The sequence below is a fragment of the Oncorhynchus clarkii genome, chromosome 6 (genome assembly GCF_045791955.1).
Source record: "Oncorhynchus clarkii lewisi isolate Uvic-CL-2024 chromosome 6, UVic_Ocla_1.0, whole genome shotgun sequence".
NCBI lineage: Eukaryota > Metazoa > Chordata > Actinopteri > Salmoniformes > Salmonidae > Oncorhynchus > Oncorhynchus clarkii.
The window spans coordinates 5,067,497-5,088,959 of record NC_092152.1 but is presented as its reverse complement, the minus strand read 5'-3'; the positions used below and the strand labels follow the sequence as shown (position 1 = coordinate 5,088,959).

Sequence of the window (21,463 nt, the reverse complement as noted above, 5' to 3'; positions counted from 1 at the left end):
CTTCACGGTGGGAACCACAGACGCAGAGATAATCCGTTCACCTACTCTGCGTCTCACAAAGACACAGTGGTTCACAGTGGTTCCAAAATCTCACATTTTGGACTATTCAGAACCAAGGACAGATTTACACCGGTCTAATGTCCATTGTTCGTGTGTTTCTTGGCCCAAGCATATCTGTTCTTTTTGGTGTCCTTTAGTAGTGGTTTCTTTGCAGCAATTCGACCATGAAGGCCTGATTCACGCAGTCTCCTCTGAACAATTGATGTTGAGATGTGTCTTACGTTTACTCTGTAAAAAATGTATTTGCGATGCAACTTCTGAGGCGGGTACCTCTGATGAACTTATCCTCTGCAGCAGAGGTAACTCTGGGTATTTCATTCTTGTGGGGTCCCCATGAGAGCCAGTTTCATCATAGCGCTTGATGGTTTTTGCAATTGCACTTGAACTTTCAAAGTTCTTGAAATGTTCCAGATTGACTGACCTTCATGTCTTAAAGTAATGGACTGCCGTTTCTATTGGCTCATTTGAGCTGTTCTTGCCATAATATGGGCGTGGTCTTTTACTAAATAGGGCTGTTCTGTATACCACCCCTACCTTGTAACACAACTGATTGGCTCAAATGCATTAAAGAAATGTCTCAAATTAACAAGGCACCAGTTAATTGAAATGCATTCCATGTGAATAGCTCATGAAGCTGGTTGAGAGAATGCCAAGTTTGCAAAGCTGTCAAGGCAAAGGGTGGCTACTTTGAAAAATCTCAAATATATTTTGATTTAACACTTTCATGGTTACATGATTCCGTGTGTGTTATTTCATAGTGTGTCTTACCTATTATTCTACATTGTAGCAATCTTAATACATCTGCAAAAGTGTCTAAAAACCCATTTTAGCTTTCTCATTATGGGGTAGTGTGTAGATTGAGGCTTTACATGTGGAGAAAGTCAAGGGGTCTGAATACTTTCTGAATGCACTGCAAGTAGACTTAACATGGACTTAAGTCATTAAGTCAACATAGTCACTGCACTATAAACTCTGAGAAATTATCAGGTTTTGGGGCTTAAGTTAGATCAACTCAAAATGGGTGCCATATTTTAGTAGTGCTCTACCCGGTTAGTAAACCTTGCAATTTCAAGTATTCTATACTTAAGAGCCAAACGTCAGACCACACCTTGGTATGGCCATCCAGCCAAAGATAAAAGGACAAAACAGAATTAAAAATAAGTGAATTTTAATTTATTTAGGAAAAAAAAAAATATGTTAGTTACATTATATACACAAACTACTATGGTACACAGAAGTCACAATGCAGTGAAAGATCATGTGAATGTCACCTCCTTCAGTGATACAGTGTAGTCACGTTAATCTCAGTCGGCTCGCTCTACCCAAAAGAGCACGCTCACACACACACACACCACGGTCATACCACACAAATAACAAAAAGACATACACTCAAAACACAAGCAGACAAATACTGCAACTCACAACTATTAAACAACTAATGTAAATGTGTGTCAGTAAAGGCTGTACTTGGGGGTTGATAAATAAAGCTCGGTCTTGCAGTGCCTCCATTCTTCATAAATTAATACAAAAAAATATACAGTAAAGAGACTAGGTTTGTTGGGGAATGTCCGATAACACATTTTAACACCATTTTCCTAATCCGAGTTGACTGCCAGTCTGCACAAAGAAACACTAAGGATCGTCAAGACAGTCCTGACAGACAGTACAATTTAGGACCGCCCCAAACCCCTCCCACACAGCACGTGCCTCCCGTCGTCCCATTTGACAGAGACCGGAGTCATGCGAGCATCAGTAACCAACGGAAACCATCCAGCAGCTCAGACGAAGAGGTGCCGGTTCTTTCTTCCCGCCGTCGGGTTCCCATGGTGACAGTGTATTGATCGTTGAGGTCCTGAATCCTTATATGTGTAATCTGTCAAAAAACAAGAAGAACAATCAATAACCAAGATTGACAATACATCAGACAGACAATCTCAGGACCTAATGGTCTAAAGTAATAAAGATTTATTCAGAGTCAAATAAGACACCGTTAGGGGAATTCAACAAAACACTATTTGAATGGGCTGGGCTGTACCTTTTGTTACTGGGTTTTACCTCCCATCCATCGCGACACTTGACGTACGTGATCCCCTGTCCTGGAGTGATCTCAGTCAACGAGGGGTCCTGGGCACAGAACGTGAACCTACACAAGCACAAACAAGGAAAAATGGTCAATATGAGAAGTGTAAGACCACACACAAAAAAAAGGCAAAGAGCAAGATACTTAACTAAATATGCCAAAGCAGAGTCCCAGTTTATAAAGTGAAAATCAGATAATCGCTGTCACGACCACCCAATGGAATTACAACTAGCATTTCTAAAAAAAATTTTTTTTAAATGGCTGCCGCTGTTCTCCCACCCCAACTTACTTCTTCTGAGTTTCTCCACACTTGACACGGATCCTACGGACCTCCAACACCTGGTTGGTGGGCTTGCTGCTGCTCTTCCAGTCCCAGAAGTTCTTCTTAATGCTTTTCCAGAAGGACCCGAAGGACTCAGACGCCCCCTCCCAGCTCAGACGGATCTTCAGCAGGTCCCCAATGTCATCCTCGGTGAAGACCAGGAAGGTGTTGGTCAGGTTCAAACCCACTTTGTTAGGACTGGAGGGGGGAGGGGGGGGGGGGACACACAAAAGGGTCAATCACAGGTAATTTACAAAACAGTAAATAGTTTTCACTTATTTGCTATTAAGTGAGAAGTTAAGGGCTTGATCAAAACCCACACATTCAAATGAGCAGCACCACAATCCTAACTTAACCCGTTCAGTAGAGGTTTTTTCCCCCCCAACACACAGCTTTGAGACCTAGTACAAGTCACAATATCGGTGCAATAGTACTACTCAAGATCCTTCACCTTGGGTTAGGTCTAGTATAGTAATACCACGTACTCACATGTCTACATGCAAGTCTTGGCTGTCGTTGTGAGCGCCATACAGTTTCACGTAGAAGGTCGGGTCAGCATTGTCAGCCTGCTTCCTGTTGAACACATGCATCTTCATCTGATAATGGATCCCTAGGAGGGACAAACAGCCCAAGAGGGTTAAAAATCACTTCCATCAACACTAGGGGCAAAGATTTCATTTATACAGGAGATTACAGTGGCTTTATGACTGTAAGGTGTGTCAAAACAAGTTGAGATATCAGTACCAGTAGCCAAGGGATAAGAAACAAGGCATTACAGATGTAGATTTATAACAGCAGGAGGCTTTAAACCCAGAGCCCGCGGCAGGAGGCTTTAAACCCAGAGCCCGCGGCAGGAGGATTTAAACCCAGAGCCCGCGGCAGGAGGATTTAAACCCGGAGCCCGCGGCAGGAGGATTTAAACCCAGAGCCCGCGGCAGGAGGCTTTAAACCCAGAGCCCGCGGCAGGAGGATTTAAACCCAGAGCCCGCGGCAGGAGGCTTTAAACCCAGAGCCCGCGGCAGGAGGATTTAAACCCAGAGCCCGCGGCAGGAGGATTTAAACCCAGAGGCCGCGGCAGGAGGATTTAAACCCAGAGCCCGCGGCAGGAGGATTTAAACCCAGAGCCCGCGGCAGGAGGATTTAAACCCAGAGCCCGCGGCAGGAGGATTTAAACCCAGAGCCCGCGGCAGGAGGATTTAAACCCAGAGCCCGCGGCAGGAGGATTTAAACCCAGAGCCCGCGGCAGGAGGATTTAAACCCAGAGCCCGCGGCAGGAGGATTTAAACCCAGAGCCCGCGGCAGGAGGATTTAAACCCAGAGCCCGCGGCAGGAGGATTTAAACCCAGAGCCCGCGGCAGGAGGATTTAAACCCAGAGCCCGCGGCAGGAGGATTTAAACCCAGAGCCCGCGGCAGGAGGATTTAAACCCAGAGCCCGCGGCCCAGAGCCCGCGGCAGGAGGATTTAAACCCAGAGCCCGCGGCAGGAGGATTTAAACCCAGAGCCCGCGGCAGGAGGATTTAAACCCAGAGCCCGCGGCAGGAGGATTTAAACCCAGAGCCCGCGGCAGGAGGATTTAAACCCAGAGCCCGCGGCAGGAGGATTTAAACCCAGAGCACACTAGTAAGCTAAAGAAAAGGAGGAAAAACTAGAACCTGGTTACAGTTTCTGTTGGAACCACTAAACCAACCATAGGGCTACAAAACACCGCTCACCTCCGAAGGGTGTGTCGGCGCGGGTCTTCAGGTACATCTTGCTGTTGCGCCTCTTCCTCGTCTTCTTGGCGTTGTAACCCATCTGGTTGCAGCGGTTCTTACGACAGCTCAGGCAGATGCCCTTCTTGAAGCGTTCAGGGTCTGTGCACTGGTAGGCGAAGCTCGTGTGTTCCTTGCTAAGCAGAGAGTCCACAAACAGGTGTACGGCTCGCTCGTGCTCACACTTCATCACATCCATGAAGTCTGGAGAGGGAAAGACGGGTCAGATTAACTCACAACAGATAAACCAGTACGGTACTGTGTCCAAATTAAGGTTGCAGAATTCCCAGAGTTTCAGAAATCTTGTTTGGAGGATTCCTTGAACCAGGAGGGACTGTATTACAAGATAATCCATAAAGCAAGATTTATTAAAATAAATTAAAAAATTATAATAATTAAAAACTACATTTGGGAAAGATTCAGAAGATGTTGGTCTCCACGTCTCGGTGACTACTCACTTCCTCCGGAGGCGCTGGTCAGCACGCTGGTCAGGTCACAGCCCGGCTGCACGTCTCCTCCGTTGGGATAGATGTCGATGTCTCCGATTGGTTGCTGAATCCCTATGCTCACTCCCAGAGCCTCGCGCGTGTACGTATGCAGGACATCTACGAAGTCAGCGTCGTCCGAAGAGAGGCGCTTCTCATCCCCCACCCCCTCAAACATGGGCCCTGCCGGGTCTAGACCTATAGGAGAGATGGGGGGGAAAACAGGAACGTCTCATTTGGTGGACAAGACAGGGGTTGTGTCTAACATGTGTCTAACATGTGTAGGCATACAGTCAATACAACCGAAACTATAGACACCTTAACACATCCTTCGCTCCATAAAGACGTGTTTGACGAAAGTTAGATATTTGACTAAAAGGAGCTTTACCCTAATGGGTACTTGTTTCCTATTGGACGATATGGAGCTTTACCCTAATGGGTACTTGTTTCCTATTGGACGATATGGAGCTTTACCCTAATGGGTACTTGTTCCCTATTGGACGATATGGAGCTTTACCCTAATGGGTACTTGTTCCCTATTGGACGATATGGAGCTTTACCCTAATGGGTACTTGTTCCCTATTGGACGATATGGAGCTTTACCCTAATGGGTACTTGTTTCCTATTGGACGATATGGAGCTTTACCCTAATGGATACTTGTTCCCTATTGGACGATATGGAGCTTTACCCTAATGGATACTTGTTCCCTATTGGACGATATGGAGCTTTACCCTAATGGGTACTTGTTTCCTATTGGACTAGTATTTTGATTTACAGGAGCTTGGCACCGTGCCAAAGGGTCATGAGAGGTCAGAGTTGTAAAGGAGCAACAGTGAGTGATGACATACCGTCGTCGAGCCACTTACCTGTGATTCGGCCGACGCTCCCTCGCACAAACGTGCCAGCGTAGCCCGCCACATGGGCCCCCAAGCTGTAGCCAATCAGGTGCACATTCTGCAAGGGCATCTGCTGTTCCTCCTATCGAATACAAGACAACACACACACATCAGCTGCTGCTGCTACACTGAACAAGACCTGGCCCTCGGCCAATAGCAGTCAGTCATTCCCTGGGCACCAGCCAATCCCAGCGGAGATAATGAGGGCAGAATACGTTCCCGCTCTTCCTTCCATGCAACAGCACCTCTACCTTCTGCCTCAATCTACTTCCCTATCCACAGCCTGAACCCTGGGCTTGCGTGTCAGCCGTGTCCTGATCTGGTTCAGGGGACAGGGCCTGAATGAGTCGTTGGATGCGTCCCAATGCTGTTAAAAAGCATCCTTTCCCTCAATCATCCACCTGAACAGACTAGATGAGTAAAAAGGAAAGCAAGTACAGTGGATTTGAGCTAAACCCAGTCTCTGCTTTTAGTGGAAGTCAAGTCACGAATGAGGGGAGAGGACTGGGAATGCAGCCATTGGCTCGTGATGAGAGCGATTCCAATCGCAAAACTAGATACAGGACAACTCTTCCTCAAGAGCATCTGCCGAGTCCCGGCCAATCAAATGGAAATGACAGCATACTCAGAACTCGTTAGAATTCTAGAATCCCAGAGTTCCCACCCACACCTGCAAAGGTTGCCAGCGGCTTCCCGGCTGTTCTGTTGCTAAGGGAAACTTCCCTGCAAGCCAATCCTGCGCAACACATTACTACTACTACTGCAGTAGCCAGTTGGTCGGCTTGGAAGGGTGTTAGGCTATTCAGCTGTGCTCTAGCACACTGGACTCCATGTGTCTTGGATCCGCTAAGCTTCTGGAGACAGTACTGTCCTCTGTCAGTATTTGTAAGCCAAGAGATCAATGTATACAAACCAAATTCACCAATAGAAGACATCACATAACTATCAAGTCAATTCAAATCAATTACAAACCTGGAGCCAGTTGATGGTGGTGGCGACGCTGAGGCCGACTTGGTGGGTGTGGTTGACAGCGTCAGGGTAGAGCTGGTGGGCCATGGGCAGCCATTCAACGATGACCACGTTGGCCTCTGGCTCTCGCTCCATCATGGCCGCCACCAGCTTTCGCATCCAACTCTCAAACATCCCGCTCATCTGGAGGAGGGGGGGGGGGGTTCTCAAATAGTCAGTGATCCTCAAACTGTCACACACACACTTCTAAAAACACAAAGACTCATTGAGGCCAACTGTGTGAGGGTAGTCGAGAAGGGAGTCTGTTTTACCGTCCAGCCGTGGATGATGAAGATGGTCTTGGCTGTGACGTTGAATCCACATTCCAGCAGACTCCTCTTCTCACCAGGCACCAGGATGCAGCCGTCCACGTCTAGATCCAGACTCTTCCTCATGTTGTATGTGATAAGGTCATGGACCGTCTCATCCTCGCCACGCGGCACTTTAAACTCCTCATCTGAGAAAGAGAGAGGAGTGAAGGAAGAGGGAGAGGAAACAGGAGAGGGAGGGGGGGGGGGGCATCAGTATTAGTATCATCTAGGTGCACCTCAGTGTTGTCCTGGATTCTTCATCGTCCATTCAGCGCACCAGCCTGGTGAAAGGCATATGGTGAATATCTATCAGGAGCTTTGCTTCACAGATCAACTCTGTGTAGTACAGATGGTAGGAGAAGCAGTAAGGAAGGGAAGCTGTTACTGTAAAGCCATCTTTACCAATTATTTCTATGACAACGCCCTGAAATCACCTGTTAATGTAGTACAGACAGTGTAGTCTATACAGTTGAGCCATACAGCAGCTAGGATATAAAAAAAAAAACATTTAAAAAAACGCTCGGGGCGGCAGGGTAGCCTAGTAACCGAAAAGTTGCAAGTTCAAATCCCCGAGCTGACAAGGTACAAATCTGTTCTGCCCCTGAACAGGCAGTTAACCCACTGTTCCTAGGCTGTCATTAAAAATAAGAATTTGTTCTTAACTGACTTGCCTAGTTAAATAAAAAGGTAAAATAAACATACAAAAATGGCTTACCTACCGCTATTATCCATTCTGATTGCCTAGTCACATTAACGCGATACGAGTAGGCCTGCTCCTTGTATATAGTGTCCTTGTTATTTTATTACCATTGACCTTTCTTATTTTTTATTTTTTTTATACTCTGCATTGTTGTAAGCATTTTAGTGTAGTCTACACGTGTTAAACTCGGCGCACATGAATCGCTACCGAGGCCTCTCTGCCACTGGCGCACGGCCACATCTCCGCACGCCAGAGCTCCACACTGTTTAACACTGGTCGTGCTCGTACTGACACGCTTTCACACGAACACTCAGGATATCTGCAGAGTTAAATAAAGAGGGAAGTTGGTCCTACTGTAGTCAGGATAGTAATTCAGAAATATATTCATATTTAGATAACTTTTTGTTACGACTGGCACATGAGCATAAATTCCTCTCAGAACAGAACAGGATAGTGGAATTGTGGACATTACATTAAATAGCTTTCATGTTAAAATGTAAAGATAATCGGAATTTAACATTGGAATTTAGACTGATCGCTTAGGCCTACTTTTAAATAGACTCGCGGGGCACTGACTGGGTTCTCAGTAAAACACGGATAAATCTGAAATTCTCAAGTCAATATGGAACAGGAGACGTGGCGTCTTGTCCGGGTTTTGCGCCACATTGTTAACCCTTCCTAAAGTCACTCTTTCAACTCACACGAAAACTGCCTTAAGAGTCATTGACCCTTTCTTCATGGTGTCTCTCTCTCCCTTATGAGCCAAACTCCAGTGGGTAATCTAGACTAATATTTAAATTTAGGGCAGGCTATCCGAATATGATTTTAAAGAGTCAATGAAATAGTTTGCGATTAGATGTAATATACTTTTACCTTTGAAAATGGTGTTCTCGTCCGCTCCCGACACAAAGAAAGCAACTGCACAAAGTAAGAAATTCCACAACAAAAGAGTGCTATTTTTCATTTCTTCTTCAAAAAAAAAAAGAATGTAACGCGCGTTAGTTGTTCAGATAATAACTGGACGGTTCACAGTTGGTGTTTTTCAGTGAGCCTGTCCAATGAACCAAGTGTCAATGAAAAGCCGGCGGCAGTGTTTCGTATGTGCCTGAAAACCGGTAGCAGCAGAGTGAATGTATGAACTTGCGTCAAGTTTCTCATTACAGATTTAAATAGTTTCTCCTTTAGTCATCTGATCATCGGCAGATCGCTACGTGGGAATTCTAGGCCTGTAATTGGTCAAGCCCCCATTTGTTTACGTTTTAAAGGCGTGGCGAAGAAAAGGATGAATGAGTTTGTAGTAGGCTTCTCGCGTTGCTTCTTTTTAACCCTTTCAGGGCGGTGTGTAAAAAACAAACCATGTGATTTACACCTGTATGGCTCCGAGTATGTGGAGTAGCCTACACTGAGTACACAACTAGGCTACAGTGAGGCATGGAAGACAAATGTTAATAACTCAGTTACAACGTGTCATAACCTGTAGGCATCACACAGCCGCATGCTTTTGTCTCTAAATCTTCAAGTCAAACTGGACCTCCCTTTGCCATTTACCCCCATAGTAACCACTCACATTTATATAGGCTATGGTTTGACAGTCAAAACACAGAGAGATTAGGTCGATTTTTTGGGGGGGTGTGTGTTTCAGAGAGTAAATGTTATTGTCTAATTGTGATGATCAATTATTCAACTTTAGAAAAATAAAAGTGCAACATGTGTTGCTCCTATGTTTCATGAGCTGAATTTTTTTTTTTTTAAAAGCCCACAGAAATTTCCATAAGCGCAAAAAAACATATTTCTCTCAAATGTTGCACACAAATGTGTTTTCATCCCTGTTAGTGAGCATTTATTCTTTGCCCAGATAATCCATCCACCTGACAGGTGTGGCATACCAAGAAGCTGATTAAACAGCATGATCATTACACAGGTGCACCTTGTGTTGGGGACAATAAAAGTCCACTTTAAAATGTGCAGTTTTGTCACACAACACAATGCCATTGATGTCTCAACTTTTTAGGGAGTGTGCAATTGTAATGCTGCCTGCAGGAATGTCAACCAGAGCTGTTGCCAGAGAATGTAATGTTAATTTCTCTAACATAAGCTAACACAAGCTGCCTCCATCATTGTTTTAGAGAATTTGGCAGTATGTCCAACGGGCCTCACAACCGCAGACCACGTGTAACCACGGCAGCCCAGGACCTCCACATCCAGCTTCTTCACCTGCGGGATCATCTGAGTAAGGGGAAGAGGGGTGCTGAGGAGTATTTCTGTCTGTAATAAATCCCTTTTGTGGGGAAAAACTCATTCTAATTGGCTGGGCCTGGATCGCCAGTGGGTGGGCCTGGCTGCCAAGTGGGTGGGCCTATGTCCTCCAAGGCCCACCCATGGCTACTCCCCTGCCCAGTCATGTGAAATCCACAGATTAGGGCGTAGTGAATTTATTTAAATTGACTGATTGATTGTATATGAACTTTAAATCATAAACAATATTTGAGATTGTTGCATGTTATGTTAACATTTTTGTTCAGTATAATTTGTGTGGCTTCGGGATGCATTCAATAGAGTGCGATAACAAGAAAATGTCCAGCCTCGCATGGACAAAAAAATAATAATATTATATTCTATAGGCTTATATTCTGAGAACTAGAAGAGACAATTAAAACAGGGATGTGGCTGAAGAAAAGCATCACCCTCTGGTAGCCCATGGGAATGTTTAAAGGCCCCGCGTAGCACGCGATGGGGGGAGGGGATTGTTTACCTCTCTCTCTCTCTCTCTCTCTGTTTCTCTCTCTCTCTCTCTCTGCCTCGCTCTCTGCCTCTCTCTCTCTCTCTCTCTCTCTCTCTCTGGCAAGGTGCCAAGGCTGCTCACTGACGGAGTTTCAATTGATGAGGGGAAGAATAGGTTCACTCAAGCAAGGCCTCGGCTACAATAATACCAGTGTTTACACACATACATGAGCGCACAGTAGGACGTTCTACTGGAGATATTTACACCTGCTACCCGCTGGTGCCTCGGCAGGAGCTGAGGAGATTCCCTTGAATTTATGAAACACACAGCGTCTCTCTCTCTCTCTCTCTCTCTCTCTGACATCTCTATACTCTTAGATAAACAAGCAGTTAGGCCTATCAGATGTTGCTGATGTGCTTTCTAATGTGTTTTATTATGCTTGTGTTAAATAACGTTGTCAGCACTGTTAACAACCCTCGTCATGACTTAATGCTCAAGAAGGAATTACCAAATGGTTCTATTCAAAGCTCATCTGAGTCTCCATGCAGATAAAGATAGATGGATATTTTTAATCTCTGCTTCATCAAAACGTTGGACAACATTCGTGGAAAGATTACACTTGCTGTTACAAATAACCAAAGCCCTTTCATGTCATTGCAGCCTGCTGCCTGCTTAGGTACTGCTACTTCTCAGTGGGATGGATATGGTTGCTATCTATCAGCTGGTTGCTCTCTATCAGCTGTTTATGCTATAACAGCTGGTTATGCTCTATCAGCTGGTTGCTCTCTATCAGCTGGTCTTGCTCTATCAGCTGGTTGCTCTCTATCAGCTGGTTGTGCTCTATCAGCTGGTTGCTCTCTATCAGCTGGTTATGCTCTATCAGCTGGTCGTATTCTATCAGCTGGTTATGCTCTATCAGCTGGTTATGCTCTATCGGCTGGTCGTGCTCTATCAGCTGGTTATGCTCTATCAGCTGGTTGTGCTCTATCAGCTGGTTATGCTCTATCAGCTGGTTGTGCTCTATCAGCTGGTTATGCTCTATCAGCTGGTTATGCTCTAACAGCTGGTTGTGCTCTATCAGCTGGTTGCGCTCTATCAGCTGGTTGTGCTCTATCAGCTGGTTGTGCTCTATCAGCTGGTTGCTCTCTATCAGATGGTTGTGGTCTATCAGCTGGTTGCTCTCTATCAGCTGGTTGTGCTCTATCAGCTCGTTGTGCTCTATCAGCTGGTTATGCTCTATCAGCTGGTTGTGCTCAATCAGCTGGTTATGCTCTATCAGCTGGTTGTGCTCTATCAGCTGGTTATGCTCTATCAGCTGGTTGCTCTCTATCAGCTGGTTGCTCTCTATCAGCTGGTTGCTCTCTATCAGCTGGTTATGCTCTATCAGCTGGTTGTGCTCTATCAGCTGGTTGCTCTCTATCAGCTGGTTGTGCTCTATCACCTGGTTGCTATCTATCAGCTGGTTGTAGTATATCAGCTGGTCGTATTCTATCAGCTGGTTATGCTCTATCAGCTGGTTATGCTCTATCGGCTGGTCGTGCTCTATCAGCTGGTTATGCTCTATCAGCTGGTTATGCTCTATCAGCTGGTTGTGCTCTATCAGCTGGTTATGCTCTATCAGCTGGTTATGCTCTATCAGCTGGTTGCTCTCTATCAGCTGGTTGCTCTCTATCAGCTGGTTGCTCTCTATCAGCTGGTTATGCTCTATCAGCTGGTTGTGCTCTATCAGCTGGTTGCTCTCTATCAGCTGGTTGTGCTCTATCACCTGGTTGCTATCTATCAGCTGGTTGTAGTATATCAGCTGGTCGTATTCTATCAGCTGGTTATGCTCTATCAGCTGGTTATGCTCTATCGGCTGGTCGTGCTCTATCAGCTGGTTATGCTCTATCAGCTGGTTATGCTCTATCAGCTGGTTGTGCTCTATCAGCTGGTTATGCTCTATCAGCTGGTTGCTCTCTATCAGCTGGTTGTGCTCTATCAGCTGGTCATGCTCTATCAGCTGGTTATGCTCTATCAGCTGGTTGTGCTCTATCAGCTGGTTACTCTCTATCAGCTGGTTACTCTTTATCAGCTGGTTGTGCTCTATCAGCTGGTTATGCTCTATCAGCTGGTTATGCTCTATCATCTGGTTACTCTCTATCAGCTGGTTGTGCTCTATCAGCTTGGTTGTGCTCTATCAGCTGGTTGCTCTCTATCAGCTGGTTATGCTCTATCAGCTGGTTGTGCTCTATCAGCTGGTTGCTCCCTATCAGCTTGTTATGCTCTATCAGCTGGTTGTGCTCTATCAGCTGGTTGCTCTCTATCAGCTGGTTGTGCTCTATCAGCTGGTTGCTCTCTATCAGCTGGTTGTGCTCTATCAGCTGGTTGCTCTCTATCAGCTGGTTGTGCTCTATCAGCTGGTTGCTCTCTATCAGCTGGTTGTGCTCTATCAGCTGGTTGTGCTATATCAGCTGGTTGCGCTCTATCAGCTGGTTGTGCTCAATCAGCTGGTTATGCTCTATCAGCTGGTTGTGCTCTATCAGCTGGTTATGCTCTATCAGCTGGTTGCTCTCTATCAGCTGGTTGCTCTCTATCAGCTGGTTGCTCTCTATCAGCTGGTTATGCTCTATCAGCTGGTTTTGCTCTATCAGCTGGTTGCTCTCTATCAGCTGGTTGTGCTCTATCACCTGGTTGCTATCTATCAGCTGGTTGTAGTATATCAGCTGGTCGTGCTCTATCAGCTGGTTGTGCTCTATCAGCTGGTTGTGCTCTATCAGCTGGTTGCTCTCTATCAGCTGGTTATGCTCTATCAGCTAGTTATGCTCTATCAGCTAGTTATGCTCTATCAGCTGGTTGTGCTCTATCAGCTGGTTGTGCTCTATCAGCTGGTTGCTCTCTATCAGCTGGTTATGCTCTATCAGCTAGTTATGCTCTATCAGCTAGTTATGCTCTATCAGCTGGTTGTGCTCTATCAGCTGGTTATGCTCTATCAGCTTGTTGTGCTCTATCAGCTGGTTATGCTCTATCAGCTGGTTATTCTCTATCAGCTTGGTTGTGCTCTATCAGCTGGTTGCTCTCTATCAGCTGGTTGCTCTCTATCAGCTGGTTGTGCTCTATCAGCTGGTTGTGCTCTATCAGCTGGTTGCTCTCTATCAGCTGGTTATGCTCTATCAGCTGGTTGTGCTCTATCAGCTGGTCGTGCCCTATCAGCTAGTTATGCTCTATCAGCTGGTTGTGCTCTATCAGCTGGTTATGCTCTATCAGCTGGTTGTGCTCTATCAGCTGGTTGCTCTCTATCAGCTGGTTGTGCTCTATCAGCTGGTTGCTCTCTATCAGCTGGTTGTGCTCTATCAGCTGGTTGCTCTCTATCAGCTGGTTGTGCTCTATCAGCTGGTTGTGCTATATCAGCTGGTTGCGCTCTATCAGCTGGTTGTGCTCAATCAGCTGGTTATGCTCTATCAGCTGGTTGTGCTCTATCAGCTGGTTATGCTCTATCAGCTGGTTGCTCTCTATCAGCTGGTTGCTCTCTATCAGCTGGTTGCTCTCTATCAGCTGGTTATGCTCTATCAGCTGGTTTTGCTCTATCAGCTGGTTGCTCTCTATCAGCTGGTTGTGCTCTATCACCTGGTTGCTATCTATCAGCTGGTTGTAGTATATCAGCTGGTCGTGCTCTATCAGCTGGTTGTGCTCTATCAGCTGGTTGTGCTCTATCAGCTGGTTGCTCTCTATCAGCTGGTTATGCTCTATCAGCTAGTTATGCTCTATCAGCTAGTTATGCTCTATCAGCTGGTTGTGCTCTATCAGCTGGTTGTGCTCTATCAGCTGGTTGCTCTCTATCAGCTGGTTATGCTCTATCAGCTAGTTATGCTCTATCAGCTAGTTATGCTCTATCAGCTGGTTGTGCTCTATCAGCTGGTTATGCTCTATCAGCTTGTTGTGCTCTATCAGCTGGTTATGCTCTATCAGCTGGTTATTCTCTATCAGCTTGGTTGTGCTCTATCAGCTGGTTGCTCTCTATCAGCTGGTTGCTCTCTATCAGCTGGTTGTGCTCTATCAGCTGGTTGTGCTCTATCAGCTGGTTGCTCTCTATCAGCTGGTTATGCTCTATCAGCTGGTTGTGCTCTATCAGCTGGTCGTGCCCTATCAGCTAGTTATGCTCTATCAGCTGGTTGTGCTCTATCAGCTGGTTATGCTCTATCAGCTTGTTGTGCTCTATCAGCTGGTTATGTTCTATCAGCTGGTTATTGTCTATCAGCTGGTTATTCTCTATCAGCTGGTTATGCTCCATCAGCTGGTTATGCTCTATCAGCTGGTTGCTCTCTATCAGCTGGTTGTGCTCTATCAGCTGGTCGTGCTCTATCAGCTGGTTATGCTATATCAGCTGGTTGTGCTCTATCAGCTGGTTACTCTCTATCAGCTGGTTATGCTCTATCAGCTGGTTATGCTCTATCAGCTGGTTATGCTCTATCAGCTGGTTATTCTCTATCAGCTGGTTATGCTCTATCAGCTGGTCGTGCTCTATCAGCTGGTTATGCTCCATCAGCTGGTTATGCTGTATCAGCTGGTTGCTCTCTATCAGCTGGTTGTGCTCTATCAGCTGGTTGTGCTCTATCAGCTGGTTATGCTCTATCAGCTGGCTGTGCTCTATCAGCTGATTACTCTCTATCAGCTGGTTGTGCTCTATCAGCTGGTTGCTCTCTATCAGCTGGTTGTGCTCTATCAGCTGGTTGTGCTCTATCAGCTGGTTACTCTCTATCAGCTGGTTGCTCTCTATCAGCTGGTTGCTCTCTATCAGCTGGTTGTGCTCTATCAGCTGGTTACTCTCTATCAGCTGGTTGCTCTCTATCAGCTGGTTGCTCTCTATCAGCTGGTTGTGCTCTATCAGCTGGTTGCTCTCTATCAGCTGGTTGCTCTCTATCAGCTGGTTGTGCTCTATCAGCTGGATTCAGCCTATCAGCTGGTTTTTCTCTATTAGCTGGTTGCTCTCTATCAGCTGGTTGCTCTCTATCAGCTGGTTATGCTCTATCAGCTGGGTATGCTCTATCAGCTGGTTTCTCTCTATCAGCTGATTATGCTCTATCAGCTGGTTGTGCTCTATAAGCTGGTCGTGCCCTATCAGCTAGTTATGCTCTATCAGCTGGTTGTGCTCTATCAGCTGGTTATGCTCTATCAGCTTGTTGTGCTCTATCAGCTGGTTGTGCTCTATCAGCTGGTCGTGCTCTATCAGCTGGTCGTGCTCTATCAGCTGGTTATGCTCCATCAGCTGGTTATGCTCTATCAGCTGGTTGCTCTCTATCAGCTGGTTGTGCTCTATCAGCTTTTCGTGCTCTATCAGCTGGTTATGCTCTATCAGCTGGTTGTGCTCTATCAGCTGGTTGTGCTCAATCAGCTGGTTATGCTCTATCAGCTGGTTGTGCTCTATCAGCTGGTTATGCTCTATCAGCTGGTTGCTCTCTATCAGCTGGTTGCTCTCTATCAGCTGGTTGCTCTCTATCAGCTGGTTATGCTCTATCAGCTGGTTGTGCTCTATCAGCTGGTTGCTCTCTATCAGCTGGTTGTGCTCTATCACCTGGTTGCTATCTATCAGCTGGTTGTAGTATATCAGCTGGTCGTATTCTATCAGCTGGTTATGCTCTATCAGCTGGTTATGCTCTATCGGCTGGTCGTGCTCTATCAGCTGGTTATGCTCTATCAGCTGGTTGTGCTCTATCAGCTGGTTATGCTCTATCAGCTGGTTGTGCTCTATCAGCTGGTTATGCTCTATCAGCTGGTTATGCTCTATCAGCTGGTTGTGCTCTATCAGCTGGTCATGCTCTATCAGCTGGTCATGCTCTATCAGCTGGTTATGCTCTATCAGCTGGTTGTGCTCTATCAGCTGGTTGCTCTCTATCAGCTGGTTACTCTTTATCAGCTGGTTGTGCTCTATCAGCTGGTTATGCTCTATCAGCTTGTTGTGCTCTATCAGCTGGTTGTGCTCTATCAGCTGGTCGTGCTCTATCAGCTGGTCGTGCTCTATCAGCTGGTTATGCTCCATCAGCTGGTTATGCTCTATCAGCTGGTTGCTCTCTATCAGCTGGTTGTGCTCTATCAGCTTTTCGTGCTCTATCAGCTGGTTATGCTCTATCAGCTGGTTGTGCTCTATCAGCTGGTTGTGCTCAATCAGCTGGTTATGCTCTATCAGCTGGTTGTGCTCTATCAGCTGGTTATGCTCTATCAGCTGGTTGCTCTCTATCAGCTGGTTGCTCTCTATCAGCTGGTTGCTCTCTATCAGCTGGTTATGCTCTATCAGCTGGTTGTGCTCTATCAGCTGGTTGCTCTCTATCAGCTGGTTGTGCTCTATCACCTGGTTGCTATCTATCAGCTGGTTGTAGTATATCAGCTGGTCGTATTCTATCAGCTGGTTATGCTCTATCAGCTGGTTATGCTCTATCGGCTGGTCGTGCTCTATCAGCTGGTTATGCTCTATCAGCTGGTTGTGCTCTATCAGCTGGTTATGCTCTATCAGCTGGTTGTGCTCTATCAGCTGGTTATGCTCTATCAGCTGGTTATGCTCTATCAGCTGGTTGTGCTCTATCAGCTGGTCATGCTCTATCAGCTGGTCATGCTCTATCAGCTGGTTATGCTCTATCAGCTGGTTGTGCTCTATCAGCTGGTTGCTCTCTATCAGCTGGTTACTCTTTATCAGCTGGTTGTGCTCTATCAGCTGGTTATGCTCTATCAGCTGGTTATGCTCTATCATCTGGTTACTCTCTATCAGCTGGTTGTGCTCTATCAGCTTGGTTGTGCTCTATCAGCTGGTTGCTCTCTATCAGCTGGTTATGCTCTATCAGCTGGTTGTGCTCTATCAGCTGGTTGCTCCCTATCAGCTTGTTATGCTCTATCAGCTGGTTGTGCTCTATCAGCTGGTTGCTCTCTATCAGCTGGTTGTGCTCTATCAGCTGGTTGCTCTCTATCAGCTGGTTGTGCTCTATCAGCTGGTTGCTCTCTATCAGCTGGTTGTGCTCTATCAGCTGGTTGCTCTCTATCAGCTGGTTGTGCTCTATCAGCTGGTTGTGCTATATCAGCTGGTTGCGCTCTATCAGCTGGTTGTGCTCTATCAGCTGGTTGCTCTCTATCAGCTGGTTGCTCTCTATCAGCTGGTTGCTCTCTATCAGATGGTTGTGGTCTATCAGCTGGTTGCTCTCTATCAGCTGGTTGTGCTCTATCAGCTCGTTGTGCTCTATCAGCTGGTTATGCTCTATCAGCTGGTTGTGCTCAATCAGCTGGTTATGCTCTATCAGCTGGTTGTGCTCTATCAGCTGGTTATGCTCTATCAGCTGGTTGCTCTCTATCAGCTGGTTGCTCTCTATCAGCTGGTTGCTCTCTATCAGCTGGTTATGCTCTATCAGCTGGTTGTGCTCTATCAGCTGGTTGCTCTCTATCAGCTGGTTGTGCTCTATCACCTGGTTGCTATCTATCAGCTGGTTGTAGTATATCAGCTGGTCGTGCTCTATCAGCTGGTCTTGCTCTACCTGCTGGTTGTGCTCTATCAGCTGGCTGCTCTCTATCAGCTGGTTGTAGTATATCAGCCGGTTGTTCTCTATCAGCTGGTTGTGATCTATCAGCTGGTTGTGCACTATCAGCTGGTTGCTCTCTATCAGCTGGTTATGCTCTATCAGCTAGTTATGCTCTATCAGCTGGTTGTGCTCTATCAGCTGGTTATGCTCTATCAGCTTGTTGTGCTCTATCAGCTGGTTATGCTCTATCAGCTGGTTATTCTCTATCAGCTTGGTTGTGCTCTATCAGCTGGTTGCTCTCTATCAGCTGGTTGCTCTCTATCAGCTGGTTGTAGTATATCAGCCGGTTGTTCTCTATCAGCTGGTTATGCTCTATCAGCTAGTTATGCTCTATCAGCTGGTTGTGCTCTATCAGCTGGTTATGCTCTATCAGCTTGTTGTGCTCTATCAGCTGGTTATGCTCTATCAGCTGGTTATTCTCTATCAGCTTGGTTGTGCTCTATCAGCTGGTTGCTCTCTATCAGCTGGTTGCTCTCTATCAGCTGGTTGTGCTCTATCAGCTGGTTGTGCTCTATCAGCTGGTCGTGCCCTATCAGCTAGTTATGCTCTATCAGCTGGTTGTGCTCTATCAGCTGGTTATGCTCTATCAGCTTGTTGTGCTCTATCAGCTGGTTATGTTCTATCAGCTGGTTATTGTCTATCAGCTGGTTATTCTCTATCAGCTGGTTATGCTCCATCAGCTGGTTATGCTCTATCAGCTGGTTGCTCTCTATCAGCTGGTTGTGCTCTATCAGCTGGTCGTGCTCTATCAGCTGGTTATGCTATATCAGCTGGTTGTGCTCTATCAGCTGGTTACTCTCTATCAGCTGGTTATGCTCTATCAGCTGGTTATGCTCTATCAGCTGGTTATGCTCTATCAGCTGGTTATTCTCTATCAGCTGGTTATGCTCTATCAGCTGGTCGTGCTCTATCAGCTGGTTATGCTCCATCAGCTGGTTATGCTGTATCAGCTGGTTGCTCTCTATCAGCTGGTTGTGCTCTATCAGCTGGTTGTGCTCTATCAGCTGGTTATGCTCTATCAGCTGGCTGTGCTCTATCAGCTGATTACTCTCTATCAGCTGGTTGTGCTCTATCAGCTGGTTGCTCTCTATCAGCTGGTTGTGCTCTATCAGCTGGTTGTGCTCTATCAGCTGGTTACTCTCTATCAGCTGGTTGCTCTCTATCAGCTGGTTGCTCTCTATCAGCTGGTTGTGCTCTATCAGCTGGTTACTCTCTATCAGCTGGTTGCTCTCTATCAGCTGGTTGCTCTCTATCAGCTGGTTGTGCTCTATCAGCTGGTTGCTCTCTATCAGCTGGTTGCTCTCTATCAGCTGGTTGTGCTCTATCAGCTGGATTCAGCCTATCAGCTGGTTTTTCTCTATTAGCTGGTTGCTCTCTATCAGCTGGTTGCTCTCTATCAGCTGGTTATGCTCTATCAGCTGGGTATGCTCTATCAGCTGGTTTCTCTCTATCAGCTGATTATGCTCTATCAGCTGGTTGTGCTCTATAAGCTGGTCGTGCCCTATCAGCTAGTTATGCTCTATCAGCTGGTTGTGCTCTATCAGCTGGTTATGCTCTATCAGCTTGTTGTGCTCTATCAGCTGGTTATTCTCTATCAGCTGGTTATGCTCTATCAGCTGGTCGTGCTCTATCAGCTGGTTATGCTCCATCAGCTGGTTATGCTCTATCAGCTGGTTGCTCTCTATCAGCTGGTTGTGCTCTATCAGCTTTTCGTGCTCTATCAGCTGGTTATGCTCTATCAGCTGGTTGTGCTCTATCAGCTGGTTGTGCTCAATCAGCTGGTTATGCTCTATCAGCTGGTTGTGCTCTATCAGCTGGTTATGCTCTATCAGCTGGTTGCTCTCTATCAGCTGGTTGCTCTCTATCAGCTGGTTGCTCTCTATCAGCTGGTTATGCTCTATCAGCTGGTTGTGCTCTATCAGCTGGTTGCTCTCTATCAGCTGGTTGTGCTCTATCACCTGGTTGCTATCTATCAGCTGGTTGTAGTATATCAGCTGGTCGTATTCTATCAGCTGGTTATGCTCTATCAGCTGGTTATGCTCTATCGGCTGGTCGTGCTCTATCAGCTGGTTATGCTCTATCAGCTGGTTGTGCTCTATCAGCTGGTTATGCTCTATCAGCTGGTTGTGCTCTATCAGCTGGTTATGCTCTATCAGCTGGTTATGCTCTATCAGCTGGTTGTGCTCTATCAGCTGGTTGTGCTCTATCAGCTGGTCATGCTCTATCAGCTGGTTATGCTCTATCAGCTGGTTGTGCTCTATCAGCTGGTTGCTCTCTATCAGCTGGTTACTCTTTATCAGCTGGTTGTGCTCTATCAGCTGGTTATGCTCTATCAGCTGGTTATGCTCTATCATCTGGTTACTCTCTATCAGCTGGTTGTGCTCTATCAGCTGGTTATGCTCTATCATCTGGTTACTCTCTATCAGCTGGTTGTGCTCTATCAGCTTGGTTGTGCTCTATCAGCTGGTTGCTCTCTATCAGCTGGTTATGCTCTATCAGCTGGTTGTGCTCTATCAGCTGGTTGCTCCCTATCAGCTTGTTATGCTCTATCAGCTGGTTGTGCTCTATCAGCTGGTTGCTCTCTATCAGCTGGTTGTGCTCTATCAGCTGGTTGCTCTCTATCAGCTGGTTGTGCTCTATCAGCTGGTTGCTCTCTATCAGCTGGTTGTGCTCTATCAGCTGGTTGCTCTCTATCAGCTGGTTGTGCTCTATCAGCTGGTTGTGCTATATCAGCTGGTTGCGCTCTATCAGCTGGTTGTGCTCTATCAGCTGGTTGCTCTCTATCAGCTGGTTGCTCTCTATCAGATGGTTGTGGTCTATCAGCTGGTTGCTCTCTATCAGCTGGTTGTGCTCTATCAGCTCGTTGTGCTCTATCAGCTGGTTATGCTCTATCAGCTGGTTGTGCTCAATCAGCTGGTTATGCTCTATCAGCTGGTTGTGCTCTATCAGCTGGTTATGCTCTATCAGCTGGTTGCTCTCTATCAGCTGGTTGCTCTCTATCAGCTGGTTGCTCTCTATCAGCTGATTATGCTCTATCAGCTGGTTGTGCTCTATCAGCTGGTTGCTCTCTATCAGCTGGTTGTGCTCTATCACCTGGTTGCTATCTATCAGCTGGTTGTAGTATATCAGCTGGTCGTGCTCTATCAGCTGGTCTTGCTCTACCTGCTGGTTGTGCTCTATCAGCTGGCTGCTCTCTATCAGCTGGTTGTAGTATATCAGCCGGTTGTTCTCTATCAGCTGGTTGTGATCTATCAGCTGGTTGTGCTCTATCAGCTGGTTGCTCTCTATCAGCTGGTTATGCTCTATCAGCTAGTTATGCTCTATCAGCTGGTTGTGCTCTATCAGCTGGTTATGCTCTATCAGCTTGTTGTGCTCTATCAGCTGGTTATGCTCTATCAGCTGGTTATTCTCTATCAGCTTGGTTGTGCTCTATCAGCTGGTTGCTCTCTATCAGCTGGTTGCTCTCTATCAGCTGGTTGTGCTCTATCAGCTGGTTGTGCTCTATCAGCTGGTTGCTCTCTATCAGCTGGTTATGCTCTATCAGCTGGTTGTGCTCTATCAGCTGGTCGTGCCCTATCAGCTAGTTATGCT

The 21,463-nt window shown here is 46.4% G+C and overlaps 1 protein-coding gene across 1 annotated transcript; it reads right to left on the bottom strand.

Annotated features, from left to right (window-relative positions):
- Positions 1–1,211: 1,211 nt before the first annotated feature.
- On the bottom strand, positions 1,212–8,796 carry LOC139410564 (lipase, endothelial). Its single transcript, XM_071155855.1, has 10 exons — positions 8,489–8,796; positions 6,877–7,061; positions 6,569–6,748; positions 5,567–5,678; positions 4,673–4,897; positions 4,176–4,418; positions 2,952–3,072; positions 2,430–2,660; positions 2,096–2,203; positions 1,212–1,933 (listed from the first exon to the last, which is right to left on the bottom strand). The coding sequence occupies exons 1-10, from the start codon at positions 8,577–8,579 to the stop codon at positions 1,921–1,923; spliced, it is 1,509 nt and encodes a 502-aa protein (XP_071011956.1). The 5' UTR covers positions 8,580–8,796; the 3' UTR covers positions 1,212–1,920.
- Positions 8,797–21,463: the final 12,667 nt, after the last annotated feature.